Raw genomic sequence first — 14,956 nt, 5'->3', positions numbered from 1 at the left:
GTACACATATGTGGTATCCCCGCGTCCGTAACGACCCAAACTATAAAAATATCACGCTATTTTACCCGTACGGTGAACACCGTAAAATTTTTTAATAAAAAACGATTCCAGAATCGCTGTTTGTTAGTCACTACCCCTCTCAAAACAGAATAAAAAAAGGGATCTAAAAGTTGCATGTACCCAAAAATTAAACCATTAAAAACTGCAGCCCGTCCCGCAAAAAACAAGCCCTCCCGCAGCTTTTTTGATGGAAAAATAAAAAAAGTTATGGCTCTCAGAATATGGTGACACAAAAAATTAATTATTTGAAACAAAAGTGATTTTATCGTGCAGACGCTGCAAAGCATAAGAGAAACTATATACATATGGTATCGCCGTAATCGTACCGACCCGCAGAATAACGTAAAATTGTCATTCATAGCACATAGCGAACACGGTAAGAAAAAAAATTATAAAAAACATCAGTATTGCAGGTTTTTGGTCACCTTGCTTGCCCAAAAAAATGAAATACAAAGTGATCAAAAAAATCGCATGTACCCCAAAATGGTACCAATGAAAATTACAGATTGTCCCGCAACATATAAGCCCTCACCCAGCTCCGGTGGAGAAAAAAAAAGTTCTGGCTCTTAGAATATGGCGATGCAAAATGTGCAGAGTGTTCCAAAAGCGGATAATATCTGGCACCATTTATCAGTGCGACACCGGCCACATATCTATGAATTATTATTTATTTACCCCATTATTATACCCTCTTATTATGCCCTGATGTACTCCGCACAGCTTACATATGCCCCCACATCATAAACTGAAATACCAGCAAAACCCCAAACAAAACTACCACTAAGCAAAATCTGCGCTCCAAAAGCCAAATGGCGCTAACTCCCTTCTGAGCCCTGCAGCGTGCCCAACGGGCAGTTTATGTCCACATATATGGCATCGCCATACCCGGGAGAGCCCGCTTAACAGTTTGAGGTATTTGTCTTCAGTGGCATGAACTGGGCACAAAATATTGTGCACTAAAATGGCACATACCTGTGGAAATTTACAATTTTCACTTTGCACCATCCACTGAGCATTCATTTATTATAGAAAAAAAAAACCTGTGTGGTCAAAATGCCTTCAGGGGTGCAGTTTCCAAAATGGGGGTCACTACTTGGGGGTTTGTTTTACTATTTGACCCCAGAGCCCTGCCATTGTGGGCTAATGCTGCGACAATCACCAAAATAGGTCTCGCATGCGCCTTTCACTCCTAAGCCCTGTTATACATCCAGGCAAATGATAAATGCCTTGAGGGGTGTGGTTTACAAAATGGGGTCAGGGTTTTACTCTACTCTGGTACCTAAGGGAGCTCTGCAAATGCGACATGGCGCGCATACACCAGTCAAGCAAAGTCTGTGCTCTAAAAGCCACATGGCACTCCTTCCATTTTGAGCTCTGCCATGTGCCCAAACAGCAGTTTAGGGCCACACATGGGGTATTGCCGTACTCGGGAGAAATTGGGTAACAAATTGTGCTTGTATTTTCTCCTATTACCCCTTGTGGAAAAAAAATGTGGGTGCAAAACGACATCTTTTTTGGAAAAAAAAAAAAAAATTTTCATTTTCACTGCCTCATTCTAATACAATCTATGAAACACCTGTGGGATCAAAATGCTCAGTACACCCCTAGATGATTACCCTGAGGGGTATAGTTTCCAAAATGGAGTCACTTCTCAGGGGTTTCTACTGTATGGGTACCTCAGGGGCTCTGCAAATGCGACATGGCGCCCAAAAAACAATCAACCAAAATCTACATGCCAAGTAGCACTCCTGCCATTCTGAGCCCTGCGGTGTATCCAAGCAGCAGTTTATAACCACATATGGGGTATTGCCATACTCGTGAGAAATTGCTTTACAATTGTTACGGCGCTTTTTCTCCTTTTTATTCCTTGTGAAAATGAAAAAAATTCAACATTTTAGTGGAAAGAATGTAGATTTTAATTTTCACTGCATAATTCCAATAATTCAGCAAAAAAACTGTGGGGCCAAAATGCTCACTATACCGCTAGATAAATTCCACAAGGGATATAGTTTCCCAAATGGGGTCACTTTTGCCGCGTTTGCACTGTTTTGGCCCCTCAGTGGCTTTGCAAATGTGACATGGGGCCGCAAACCATTCCAGCAAAACTTGAGCTCCAAAAGTCAAATGGCGCTCCGTCCTTTCTAACTTCCGCCATGTGTCCAAACAGCAGTTTATTACCACATATGGGGTATTGCTGTGCTCAGAGTTTGCTTTACAAATATTGGGGTGTTTTTTCTCCTTTATCTATTGTAAAAATGAAAAAATCTGAGCTAAAACAACATTTTATTAGAAAAAATGTAGATTTTCAATTTCACGGCATAATTCCCATAAATTCCGCAAAAACCGTGTAGGGTCAAAATACTAACTATACCCCTAGAAAAATTCCTTGAGGAGTTTCCACTGTTATGGTCCCTCCAGGGCTTTGCAAACACGACATGGCACCAGAAACCATTCCAGCAAAATCTGTGCTCCAAAATCCAAATGGCCCTCGTTCCCTTCTGAGCCCTGCCGTGGGTCTAAACAGCAGTTTATTACCACATATGGGGTATTGACGTAATCGGGAGACATTGCTTTACAAATGTTGGGGTGCTTTTTCTCCTTTATTCCTTGTAGAAACTAAAACATCGTATGTTTTTTCAGAAAAAAAGTAGATTTTCATTTTCACAGACCAGTTCCAATAAATTTAGCAAAAAACCTGTGGGCTAAAAATGCTCACTATACCTCTTGAAAAATTCCTTGAGGGGTGTAGTTTCCAAAATGGGGTCACTTTCGGGGGGTTTCCATGGTTTTGTCACCACAAGACCTCTTCAAACCTGACATGGTGCCTAAAATATATTCTAATAAAATAGAGGCCCCAAACTCCACTAGGTGCTCCTTTGCTTCGGAGGCCGGTGTTTCAGTCCATTACCGCACTAGAGCCACATGTGGGATATTTCTAAAAACTGCAGAATCTGGGCAATAAGTATTGAGTTGCGTTTCTCTCGTAAAACCTTCTGTGTTACAGAAAAAATGTATTACAAATGAATTTCATTAAAAAAAAAATTGTACATTTCACCTCTACTTTGCTTTATTTCCTGTGAAATGCCTAAAGGGTTAAAATACTTTCTGAATGCTATTTTGAATACTTTGAGGTGTGCAGTTTTTAAAATGGGGTGATTTATGGGGACTTTCTAAAATATAAGGCCCTCAAAGCCACTTCAGAACTGATCTGGTCCCTGAAAAAATAGCCTTTTTACATTTTCTTGAAAACGCGAGAAATTCTAGCTAAAGTTCTAAGCCTTGTAACGTCCTAGAAAAATAAAAGCACGTTCAAAAAACTATGCAAACATAAAGTAGACATATAGGAAATGTTAACTAGTAAATATTTTGTGTGGTATTACAATCTGTTTTACAAGCAGATACATTAAAATTTAGAAAAATGCTGATTTTTGCACATTTTCTCTAAATTTTGGTGTTTTTTTTACAAATAAATATTGCATTTAACGACAATTTTTTCAGTATCATAAAGTACAATATGTCACGAGAAAACACTCAGAATCGCTTGGATAGGCAAAAGCATTCTGGAGTTATTACCACATAAAGTAACACATGTCAGATTTGCAAAAATCGGCTGTGTCCACAAGGCCAAAACAGGCTTAGACACTAAGGGGTTAAAGTTAATTGCGGTATTTGCATATTGCTTTCTGCCAAAATATACTCCCACCCACTACTTATTTTTTATTATTAGTTTCCAATGTTTTGTCTATTACTATACAGTTTAGGGTTGTCACGATACCGGAATTTCCACTTCGATACCGATACTTTGTGTAGTATTGTGATTCTCGATGCCAAAATTGAAAAAAATGACACAAAATACATTTACAACCGATTATCTCACAAGTAATGTCTCGGGGGACATTACATTTGTGCCTCACATTGATAGTAATTAACCCCATCATGTTTCTCATTCATCATGGACAACATTGGGTTAATGAGAGGTATATGATTCATAAGACCTCATATCTCACGTTAATAAGTGAAAGAAAGCATTTTTTTTGTTTGTTTTTTACAGGGTGCACATCATAGATTACGCTATAAAACTTAACATGACTTTATTATTAATTTTTATTCTTTTACTTTATTTTTAAACTTTAATGTACTGGCATATATTTATTTGCCAGTACATTAGCATGTGTAATGATAGTAGTGTGTCAGTTGTTAGGACATACCCAAGTATGCCCTGACAACAGGAAATATGGTCAGACAGCCCTGGTGTCCTTCAATGGACCCTGGGCTGTGTGCCCATATATGGTAAGACCCTTGATCGCGTCACAGTGATTCCCAGTGACACGATCCAAGGGGCTTCCCCCTTCTAATTTTTCCCTTGAAAGCTGCGGTCAGCTTTTGTCGCAGCATTCAAGGGAATAGCGGCAGCGATCAGAGGTTTCTCTGATCTCCGCCGATAGAGCAGGGCTGCGGCTGTGTAATACAGCCATTGCCCCGCTCCTGACAAGTCTGCGTGCGCAGTCAGTATGAGGTGATGTGGCCGGCGCTGCAGACAGAACATGGCAGTGTTTTTCAGTGCACCTGCCATGTTATCGGTCTTCAGTGCCAGCAATCATTAGTGCAGCGCCGGCCGCATCACCTCATGCTGACAGTGCTTTCTCACTTGTTGTCAGGAGCAGGGCAATGGCTTTATTATACAGCCGCAGCCCCGCTCTGACTACATTCATAATACAGACAACCTAGAAGCACTGAAGCACAGGGGACAAAACACCCCAATAAATACATTCATAATACAGTACTAAACTGTGCGGCCACGCAGCTTCGTATCGAAATACATGAATTAACGGTATTTAACCACTTGAGGGTGCACGGCATCTAAATAGTATTTATTTTGATGCATTGTGCAACCCTAATATAGTTGTATATAGTAACCTCAGTGTCTCAAAGTTTTTGGAGACTGTCTGCAGAACAAGAATTTATTATGGTGCATATAATTTGATATCACCGTATAGAATGAGCAATAGGAGAATTATTAGGAACAATCGTAACGTTAATGGAATCAGTGTGAAGGCAGGGAAAGGTTAAAATTTCATTGATCTTGGTCAATCATGCCACCTAAAATCATAATGGTCACGATCTGTAAATGGAATTGCCGCTTATAGTGACACTTACAATAGCAATTGTTGCCTAGTGCATGGCTTGGGCAAGAGTTGTTACTAGACAACAGATAGATAAATGTTCATCGGATCCTTAGGAAAAGTTGGTGTAGTGGAAAACTATTGTGTGTAAAGAGTCCGACACAAATGATCCAACAGTCAAGCGCACGTGCATCTAAGCCATCTTTTTTAGGTTGACATATTTTAATCGAACAGCAGCTAAAACTATTTTAAGAGGTGAACCTTATAGCCAGCTTGTGGGAGATTACCTAATTTCCTCTACAATAATTGTTTACTCATGCAAGAGACCACTATATTGAACAGACCCTCTAAAAAAGCACAACTAAAATCTTCAGCTAGGATTCTAATGGCTCAACCTTCTCTTACATTTTCTAATATACAATTCAGCCAATATTTTCTGGTTTAGGGGAAAATGACGGGTTTACTGTACCTTCATGTGCAATTAGGCTAGGTCTACATGGTGACCTTCAGCCGCAACACAGGTCGCAGGACCAAAGATCGCTGTGTCGCCCTACCTGCGTTGCAGTTATTGAAAGTAAATGGGGCTGCTGTGCCACCAGCAGGTTGTCACAACTGACCAGCAGGTTGTCACAACTGCGACACAACATTCGCAAAAAATTCAGCAGGTCCGCATTTCTTGCAACTGTTGTACCGCGTCAAACTGTGGGTCACAAGGCGGCCACATTCACTGTTTTTAACTGGGCAACATGGTGATCATATGTTGTGCGACCTGTGTCGCGGCCAAAGTCGCAGTTTATCATACAGGATGGTGCCTGAATAACACTGCCATTCGTTGGCCACTGAAAATATACAATACAGTACCTATGTAGCAGAGACAAACAATGCTTAAGTAAATACCACCATACAGTGCTCAAATACTACCAACATACCGTGAAAAGAATTAACCGCTTAATACATAAAGAAATCTATAACTGTTCAGCAATGTCTAAATAATACTTCTATACAAGTAATATTATTTGTGGGGAACAGAAGCCTCCATTCCAGGCCATTGATGGTGCCCCCATCAGCAAGGACACTTGATGCACTCTGTGCACAGGTAAGAAAACCCTAAGGGGGAGTTCACACTGAGTTTTTGGTCGCGGAAACGGCGCAGCAAAATGCGCCAAAAAACGGCCGAAAATGCCTCCCATTGATTTCAATGGGAGGCGGAGGCGTTTTTTTTCCGTTTGCGGAAAAACAGTCTCGCAGGAAAGAGAAGGAACATGCCTTATCTTCGGGCGTTTACGCCTCTGACCTCCCATTGACATCAATGGGAGGCAGAGAAAGCGTATATCGCGGAGTTTTATGCCCGCGGCACTCAATGGCCGCGGGCGAACAACGCCACGCAGGGTGAGGAAAGTCTTCCTCAAAATTCCAAGCAGAATTTTGAGGCAGATTTTCCTCCTGCAAAAAACTGTGTGGGAACCCAGCCTAAGGCCACCCCTGACTGCTACATGAAATGTTTGGCCAGATGTGGCTACACCCGGGCATATTAACTTCAGGTAAGCTGTACCCGCAGCAGTCTGCCGTGTGGATATGCTTTTTGCAAGCTCTGGACGCGTTTGATTTGTACGTCGGGAGATTTTTCTGCTGCACACTTCCAACATACAATGCAAACATGGTGTGAACAGAGCCTTAACGTGACTCTATAATTAAATTTTTAAAGAAATATACAATAGATTCAAACCTACTTACGGTAATAGGAAAGCAAATTATATGATGATGTTCACTGGGGATTTCTTGAAAGTTGTTATTGCCAAAGTCAACCAGCAAGTGGCAGCATGCTTCTACAGTTTTCACTTCCACTTCATTTATGGTATAGATGGCTGCAAAAAAATATGTTTCCAGTGATGGAACTAATGAAGAAAGAAAGCAAGTTCACACCTCCGCTCTAATTTTCTGCCACATAATATTGGCATTGTAATTTGTGGCATTTTACAAAATCATGTTCACAAAATATTAACATTTTTCCGCAGCACACACATTTTAAAGGGGTTTTCCAGCTAATAAAAATAGATGGCTTATACAATGGGTCAGGGTCCGAGTCTCGGGACTCTGGTGATCAACAGTTTTGGAGGCCCCGCAGCGCTTGTACGAGCGCTGCTTCCCCTTCATTTCTACTTGCTCACTGTGAATCTTCAACACACGTGCAACGGCGATTCACAGGTATTTCAGCCTCTTCTCCCATTGAATGAATGGGAGAAAAGGCTGCAATACCTATGAATCACCGCTACATCTGTTGGCGATTCATAGTGAGCAAGTAGAAATGAAAACCGCTGATTGGCGTGTGTTCCCGGGAGTCGGTCCCCGACCCATCAGCTATTGATGGCCTATCCTGAGGATAAGCCATCAATTTTTATTGGCTGGAAAACCCCTTTACTATTTGGTAGAAAATGCCTGTATGAAAATGCACAGTGGGTCTGTCTGGTGATGACTATACTTGATACCTTATTATTAGAGTGGCCTTCATCATATTTTTATACAAATTGGATTTTATACATTTACACATATTTTTTTTTATTCTTTTAAAGAAAAGTTTAATAATTCTTCCATTGCTTTAGATGACTATTGTTTACAGCCTTTTTAGGACCTTTTTCATTGTATCTTGCATAAAGTTAGTAGAGCCATATAAACGTTTCTCCCCTGTTAAATACTGATAATACTGACTCTTTTGCATCATGCTCACCACTACAAAGTACAGTTTGTTCAGCAGAAGGAGCGCAAAATAGGTATAGTAAACATCCTGACAACTTCCTTAGGGCCTTTTCACTAATGCATTGGAGGCCTGTGTTGCAGATCCGGACAAAAATACTAGAATCCATAGCGCAGCATGCTGCGTTATTACCGTTAAGACCCTGGACACCCTGACTAAACCCTTTAAAGTTAATGGGTTCATCCGGGCGCCGGTTGTCTCCGCTCAAGGGAACAGGTGCTTCTGATATTTTCATTGTTCTGCTCCTCTGAAGGAGCAATACAACAGAAGCCCGAGCACAGATGTAAACAGGCCATTAATCTGCCCTCAATTTAGTGGCAGTCTGAGACCTACTGGTTGCTAGAGGTATGATACCCGGTTATTGGACAGGGCATTCCTTGTAACCATTGTGTCAGACATGACTCCACTTAAAGGACTTAAAACATTTCAGACAAAACTAATACTGTGTAATACCTAGTCTAGGGCCTTTAGGAGGCGGTGCATTACGTATCTATATAGTGTACAATAGAGTATTCCTTTGGAAGATGGTATGTGCTGACACAGAGAATCGGGTAAGCAGCTTGGCAGTAGTCATTCTAACCTCCGGCATAATCTTAATCAGATTTTTCGAAAACAGTGGGAGGCATTATTCCTTGATGTTAGTCTACAAGTAAAACTTACAAACTAATTCTTTCTATAACACAGTGGAATTAACCCTTTCGCTGCAATGGGTTTTTGGACATTTCGCACATTCGGTAGCCAGGACAATTTTAAACTTTAGACATGTGCAAATAAAACTTAAATTACAAAATAAAGAATCATGCTAAACCCCCACAACTATGAAAGTAGACACCTGGCACATTGTCAAAATGCACTTTTATACACACACGAATAGTTAAGCAATTTTGTCAGTTCAATTTAAAAAATATAATAAAAAATGCATACAAATTTTATATTTGTGGCTAAAAGTGTGACACAAGCAGAAAATGACATGCACCACACACCCTAAAAATAAAAGTTCCTTTTGTGCACAGTTCATACACACCACTTATTCCTATATGCACATATCTTCATAAAATCGCCAGAATTGAAGAGACCAAAAATCTAGTTTTACGGTAGTAAAACACAGTGTGTTCATGGTGGATATGCTGCGTCAAGCTGCACAGCATATCCGCCCTGAACACGGGAGGGAATGCTGTCCGAAAATCTGCACCACATTGTGGTGCGTTTATTTGTGTAGAATTTCTGCTGCGGAAAGCAACGCCTGAAAAAACAAACGTTCTCTTCTGTGCGTGGTCCGGCCTCCTGATATGACGTTGCAGGCCATGTGACCGCTGCAGCAACTCTGGGTAAGTATAATTATTTTTTTTTTTCTTACTTGCGATTTTTGAGGAGAAATCACTGCAATTCCGCTGCAAATGTTGCAACACACACTACTTTGTTGGGGGTTAAAGCACCCAATTAATTTAAATGGGAAAAACCCGCAACAAAAACGCAGCGATTCCGCAGCATTAATTGACATGCTGCGGCTGAAGAAACCGCACCACAGGTCAATTTGTGTTTTTTTCCGCGCTGTGGGGACGAGATTTGTCGAAATCCCACCCACGCTGCGGCTACTGTAATTTTGTACTGTAATACACTATGGATTTTCCTCAATGAATCAGTGTGTTTACGCCGTGTGTTTTCCTGAAAATGTAAAAAAAGGTAGCAACCTATAAAATACCCTATGTATTTCTTGAAATCAGATAATCTGACTATTGCAATTGTCTTGACCTGCTGTTGTCAGCCTTGTCCATCTTCACAGAACTTTTGTGACAAACCAGAATTATGTAAGAAAAAAATGTTGTGCTAACATTTACACCTAAAACTTTCTGCATACTATGTATAGAAATACAAATGGTTTATACACACAACCACCTTCATGCAACTTTGCAATAGTGATTTATATGCAAAAATTTCATGAAAATGTAACTTTGTGACTAAAATGCATACTTTAAAAGGCCCTTTATGAAAAAAAAATATTTTGCAAAGAACCTTAGAGTTGATACCTATAGGCCACACATGTCTACATTCACTGTTGCATGCATTAAAGTCCCATCAAAACCACAGGAAAGCACCAACCATTTTTTGCATGAAAATTAAATTGGGGATTCTTTAGGTCCCCATACAAATGAACCTAAATAAATAAACAAACCCAGAAAAGCAATACTTATCTATATTGGCTCCGGAAGCACGCCCTGTGGTTTTTTACATGCACGTAACATGTAACCGCTGCAGCCAATCAGAGGGCTCAGCGGGGCTCTGTGGTGACAAATTGTATTTCTGGCATAATGCCAGAAATACAACACATGACCACTGAGCCCTCTGATTTGGCTGTAGCGGTTATGTGCATGTAAACAACCACCGGGAGTGCCACGGCAGTCTCGGTGCTGGATTGCCAGGGGCAAGGAAAGGTAAGTATTGCTTTATTTGTTTCATTTCCAACCCCTACTAGAACATTTTCAGACATCGGATGACTCCTTTTAAGGTAGCAAAACAACATTAAAATGGTCCATTATCATGAAATTACCCCTCTCCACAGACACACTCAGTGAACAGGCGATCTCCATATGTATGTGATAAGTAGCGGTCTCTTTGAATGACTCAATGGCTACTTTTCACACATACAGGTTATAGCAACCTTCTGCTGCTATAGGTGACTCTAGGCAGGAGGGAGGAAGTTGGTTGGTGGTCCTTCCAGTACAGCATGTTTTACTGTCAACTCCCCAGGGCAATGAGACACTTCTCTAAAGTTGTAAAAAGGAGCGATAGGTAATACTATAGTATTTAATTCATAACAAACTTTTTATCATATGCTATCCTCCAAACTTTCGTAGTTTTTGCTGCAGAGCGATGAGCAAAAATCTTATGTGGAGAATCTCATATATTCACACAGTTTTATGCTATTCTGTCATGAATTCTGCCTGCGTGATATACCTACTCGCTGATCCTTGGAGCTTCTGCTGGAAGCCATTTTCGGACAGCTGATAGTCCTTTTCTGTTCAATACAACTGTCTGCTAAAACAAATGGAAATGCAAAAGATCTAGGTAGGGTTACTTCCCTCATTTGTTATTTTGAGGTTAATTCACAACTCTTTACAGAATGGGGTAAAATAAGTTATTGGAAGGCAGCACTCAAGACCTTGTGTCCGCTCGAATAGTTATTCTGTGCATAAATAAAACTTAACTGACTGAGATAAGAAGTAGAAGTAGTGATAGTATGGGGTCATCTCTTTTGCTGTTGTATTGATGCCACCTTGCACATTTCAGGCGTGGTGCCTAAGGAAAAGCCATTCTAGCTATAAAATTGATATAGAGAAGCTTGACATCACGTTGTGGTAGAGGTCTTGTGCAGTCGTTCTATATAGCAGATAAAGCTGATCTTGTAAAAAAAAGTCGGATCTCCCACAAATAGTTCCTAATTTTCAAAAGGTCTTGACATTTTTACAGATGACCCTTTCAGTAATGTTTTTGCCTCTTATTACTATGATTTTAGACTGCAACATTGCAGTGCCCCTTTACAGCCCCTTTTATCACGAATTGTCACATGCACACATTTTATAATTTTAGCTTGCATTTGATGGAACATAGGCAGTGGGCTCATAGACTAAGTAAATTTATTTGTTTGAACTGGCAAAACACCCATCCAAAAAGACAAACTTTTTTTTTTTTTGTATTAACACTCGGAATTTTTGTTAATTGTTTTAGCCTAGCAATTCCTGGTTCATAGGCCAACACCAGTAAAGCTGCCAAGAAATAGTTTTTTTTTTTTACAAGTTTAAGCTTTGCTCTAGATCATCCCATTGGCTACATTGATTATAGATCTATAATGTTTTACATAATTCAGACAAAAAGTTCTGTAGTCCTCTAGGTGGCATAGACGTTCGTTGTTTTTTTTTTATATGACTGCTTCCTGTTTTTATTTTCTCTACTCTACAAATCATTTGTTTTCTTTTGCAGGGATGAAGCCATACCACCGTGAATTTTCTCCCGAGAATATGGAGATGGAAATACCCAGTACAAACCTTCATACCTTCAAGTCGGAAGACACCAGCAAATGTGAAAACCTAGATCTGCAAAGTCCTTCTTTTGTCTCTGATAAGCATCCTAACCTTTCTTTTGTGAAAAATGAATATCCCTCTGATTTAAAAGTACCAGCATTCAAATACAACAAAGACCCTCACAGATCTAGTCAGAGTATTAGCTCATCCCATTCTGTGATGCAAAATAGTCTGGAAATGGTTAATACGAAAAAACTCTTGTCATCTGAAATAATTCATTCAAATGGAATAGCACTTGATTTGCTGAAAGAAAGCTCAGCGTTAGAAAATATTGAAGCAGATAATGAGGAGCTTATTCCCTTGGATTTAAGTGAAAAATCAAGCAGGAGTGAGGTTTGTAGTAAAAGTGTTACTGATGCATTGCATGCTGAACTGGTTGTTCATCAGTGCCCCTACTGTAGTCATAAGACTTATTACCCTGAAGTTTTGTGGATGCATAAAAGAATTTGGCATAAAGTCAGTTGTAACTCCATGGCTCCTCAGTGGATTCAACAAAATGGCTTCAAAAATCTGAAAAATAATGTTCTTTTTCTGGTCAGAAATGGGCGTACGGGGCCTCCTCCAGCTCTTGGCGGCAAAGAATGTCAACCATTACCTATTACCAGGTTCACCCGTACACAGATGCCAAATCAGCCTTCAACATCCAAAGGCAACTCTTCAAATTTAGGAACCAATTCCAAGACATGCGCTTCTCAGGTGCGTGTTCACTCTCGTAGCATCAATGGGCCTAAAACAACAAACTTTGATGCACAGCGACAGCCTAAGGTGACGCCTGCTCAGGAACAATATAGCACAGTGGCCCAACAACCAGCATCAAAAGTCAAATATGACTCGAGTCCTAAATTGACCCAAACTGGAAGTTACAGCAGAAATCATCCTACTGTTCAGGCATCAGTATCCAGACCAGTTCTGCAGCCTTCTAGTAGTAAACAAGCAGACAAATACATAATGTCGCAGGGAGTTTCCAGTTTTACATCTCCAAATAAACTTACGGTGTCTGATGCGATAAAAACCAAATTCACACTTTCACAGACACCGTTTCCATTCCAGAAAGTAGAGTCACATGTTAAACAGGAGAGCCCTGCAGTGCCTCAAAGGGAATCTCAGGCCAAGATTATTAATGAACTGGGAGTCGCGTCCAACAGTAGTACTGGACCCACAGCAAGTCCTGTTTTACAAAATCCACAGAGTGCAACAGGCACCCCATCATCGCCTTTTCAACCAATAAAGCAAGAGCCTTTGCCTGAGGGCCTTGAAAAGCGAGTAGACATTCTAAATATCTTCAAGACCTACATTCCAAAGGACTTAGCAACGCTGTACCAAAGTTGGGGAGCCAATAGTAGTCTGGATAATGCAGGTAAATTTCTGCTGGTCTAAAAAGCATGGATTTGCTGTAAAATATCTTTCTTTTATGTAGTGCTTTAACATACTGCTAATATGTCATCTTCATACATTTTATTTATATTGGGTTGAAACGTCTTGCAGTATTAGAAATTTGTATTCTGCAAGTAAAGGTTTCTTCAGCTTGATTTTCAATTGAAGTTGATATACATGGTTAAGAGAAGAGGATAGTTTTTACACCTGCGACAACACAGACCAGCTGAAATGCCGACCATTCGGGAGTCAAAAACTAAAAGGAAGTGAAGCCGCACAGGTCCTGGAAAATGGGGTGATGTCACACCGCCCTATATCGGACAAAACAACATCCAAGCTAGTGCAATCCTCTCTCCAATGGTCGGACAACAGCACACCTCTCCAAAAAATGTCAAAAATAGGTATTTGTTTATTTGTCAAACATCAAGCAAAAAATGGCAACCTTTCGAGACCCTACACATATAATAGTCTGAAACGTTGCCATTTTTTGCTTGATGTTTGACAAATAAAGAAAAAACTATTTTTAACATTCTTTGGAGATGTTGTACAACCATTGGTGAGGCCAGTAGTGATTGTCGCTTCAGGAAAACGGAGTGTAACAAAGAAATCACAATATAATTTTTTAACAACTTGACAGAAGAGGACCAATTGGGGACGTTTTTAGATGCTGTAATTGTCTTATCAGCTTAAAGTGCAGCTGCAGAAACATTTCATTGGTGATGCATGTAAACAAGCCACTAGTTCTCCTTGTATTACAGCGTATGTCTTTACACCTACAGTATGCACATTGCTATTATCTGGAGTGATAATCAACTGACAGGATTAGTTTTTCACAGAAATCTACATGGATGGCAGATTTGGTCAATATCTGTCCATCTCACACCTCATGGAGAACAGACTTGTCCCTTATAACTCCGTAGATTGAGTGGGTCACCGGAGGACAACAACACTGACGACCCAGTAGGGTTGCCTTGGGTAATCTTGTGACATACTTATGCCAATAAGTTCAGTATTTGGGGTTATTTTTCAGTTATTACTGTGTTCTTATTAGAATGCTAATGCAATGATCACAGTAGGTATAGCGGGGACCTTCAGATATGTTGAACAATATGGGCCATTTAATTTAGAACCTGCAGCCAGGGTTTTAAATCTACAAAAGGAATAAGACAAGGTCCACAGATCCAGTATTTTCCAGTGGTCTGTTCCTGCTCAGCATCATTTTTCAAAATGAACATGCGGTTCTTGGTACACATTTTGATCAAACTGTATAAGCCCACTTGCCCCTTCGCTACGATTTCTTTAAAGTGGGTCCTAAACGAACCCTTGGTGCAGGACCGTCCAATGACCACAGCCGCAACACAGCTCTTGCAGGGGGAGTAACCCAGAAGCACAACAACACCCCAGCTAGGATTATATTTTCACGGTTTGGTGCCTTTTCATAGTATTCAGCCTTCTCCAGCTTCTATGCCACTTGGTGTCAGTGTGAGCAGACAACCGGCTTAAATTTCAATCCTGCGTGGTTGGCATTCATTGACAATGAAGACTCGTCTTTTCTTCCACAATGAGTC

The 14,956-nt window shown here is 40.3% G+C and overlaps 1 protein-coding gene across 11 annotated transcripts in view; it reads left to right on the top strand.

Moving 5' to 3' along the window:
* The window catches only part of ZNF516 (zinc finger protein 516), a 147,631-nt gene that overhangs the window by 109,410 nt on the left and 23,265 nt on the right, over positions 1–14,956 (top strand). For all 11 annotated transcript variants that reach the window (XM_075826507.1, XM_075826508.1, XM_075826503.1 and 8 more), the window contains one exon: positions 11,914–13,371. In XM_075826507.1, coding sequence (XP_075682622.1) covers positions 11,914–13,371 — 1,458 coding nt within the window. The remainder of the gene's footprint in view (positions 1–11,913; positions 13,372–14,956) is intronic.

This window comes from Rhinoderma darwinii, chromosome 5 (assembly GCF_050947455.1).
Source record: "Rhinoderma darwinii isolate aRhiDar2 chromosome 5, aRhiDar2.hap1, whole genome shotgun sequence".
Taxonomy (NCBI): Eukaryota; Metazoa; Chordata; class Amphibia; order Anura; family Rhinodermatidae; genus Rhinoderma; species Rhinoderma darwinii.
The sequence above is the reverse complement of the archived record's forward strand: the minus strand, read 5'-3'. Positions and strand labels throughout refer to the sequence as shown.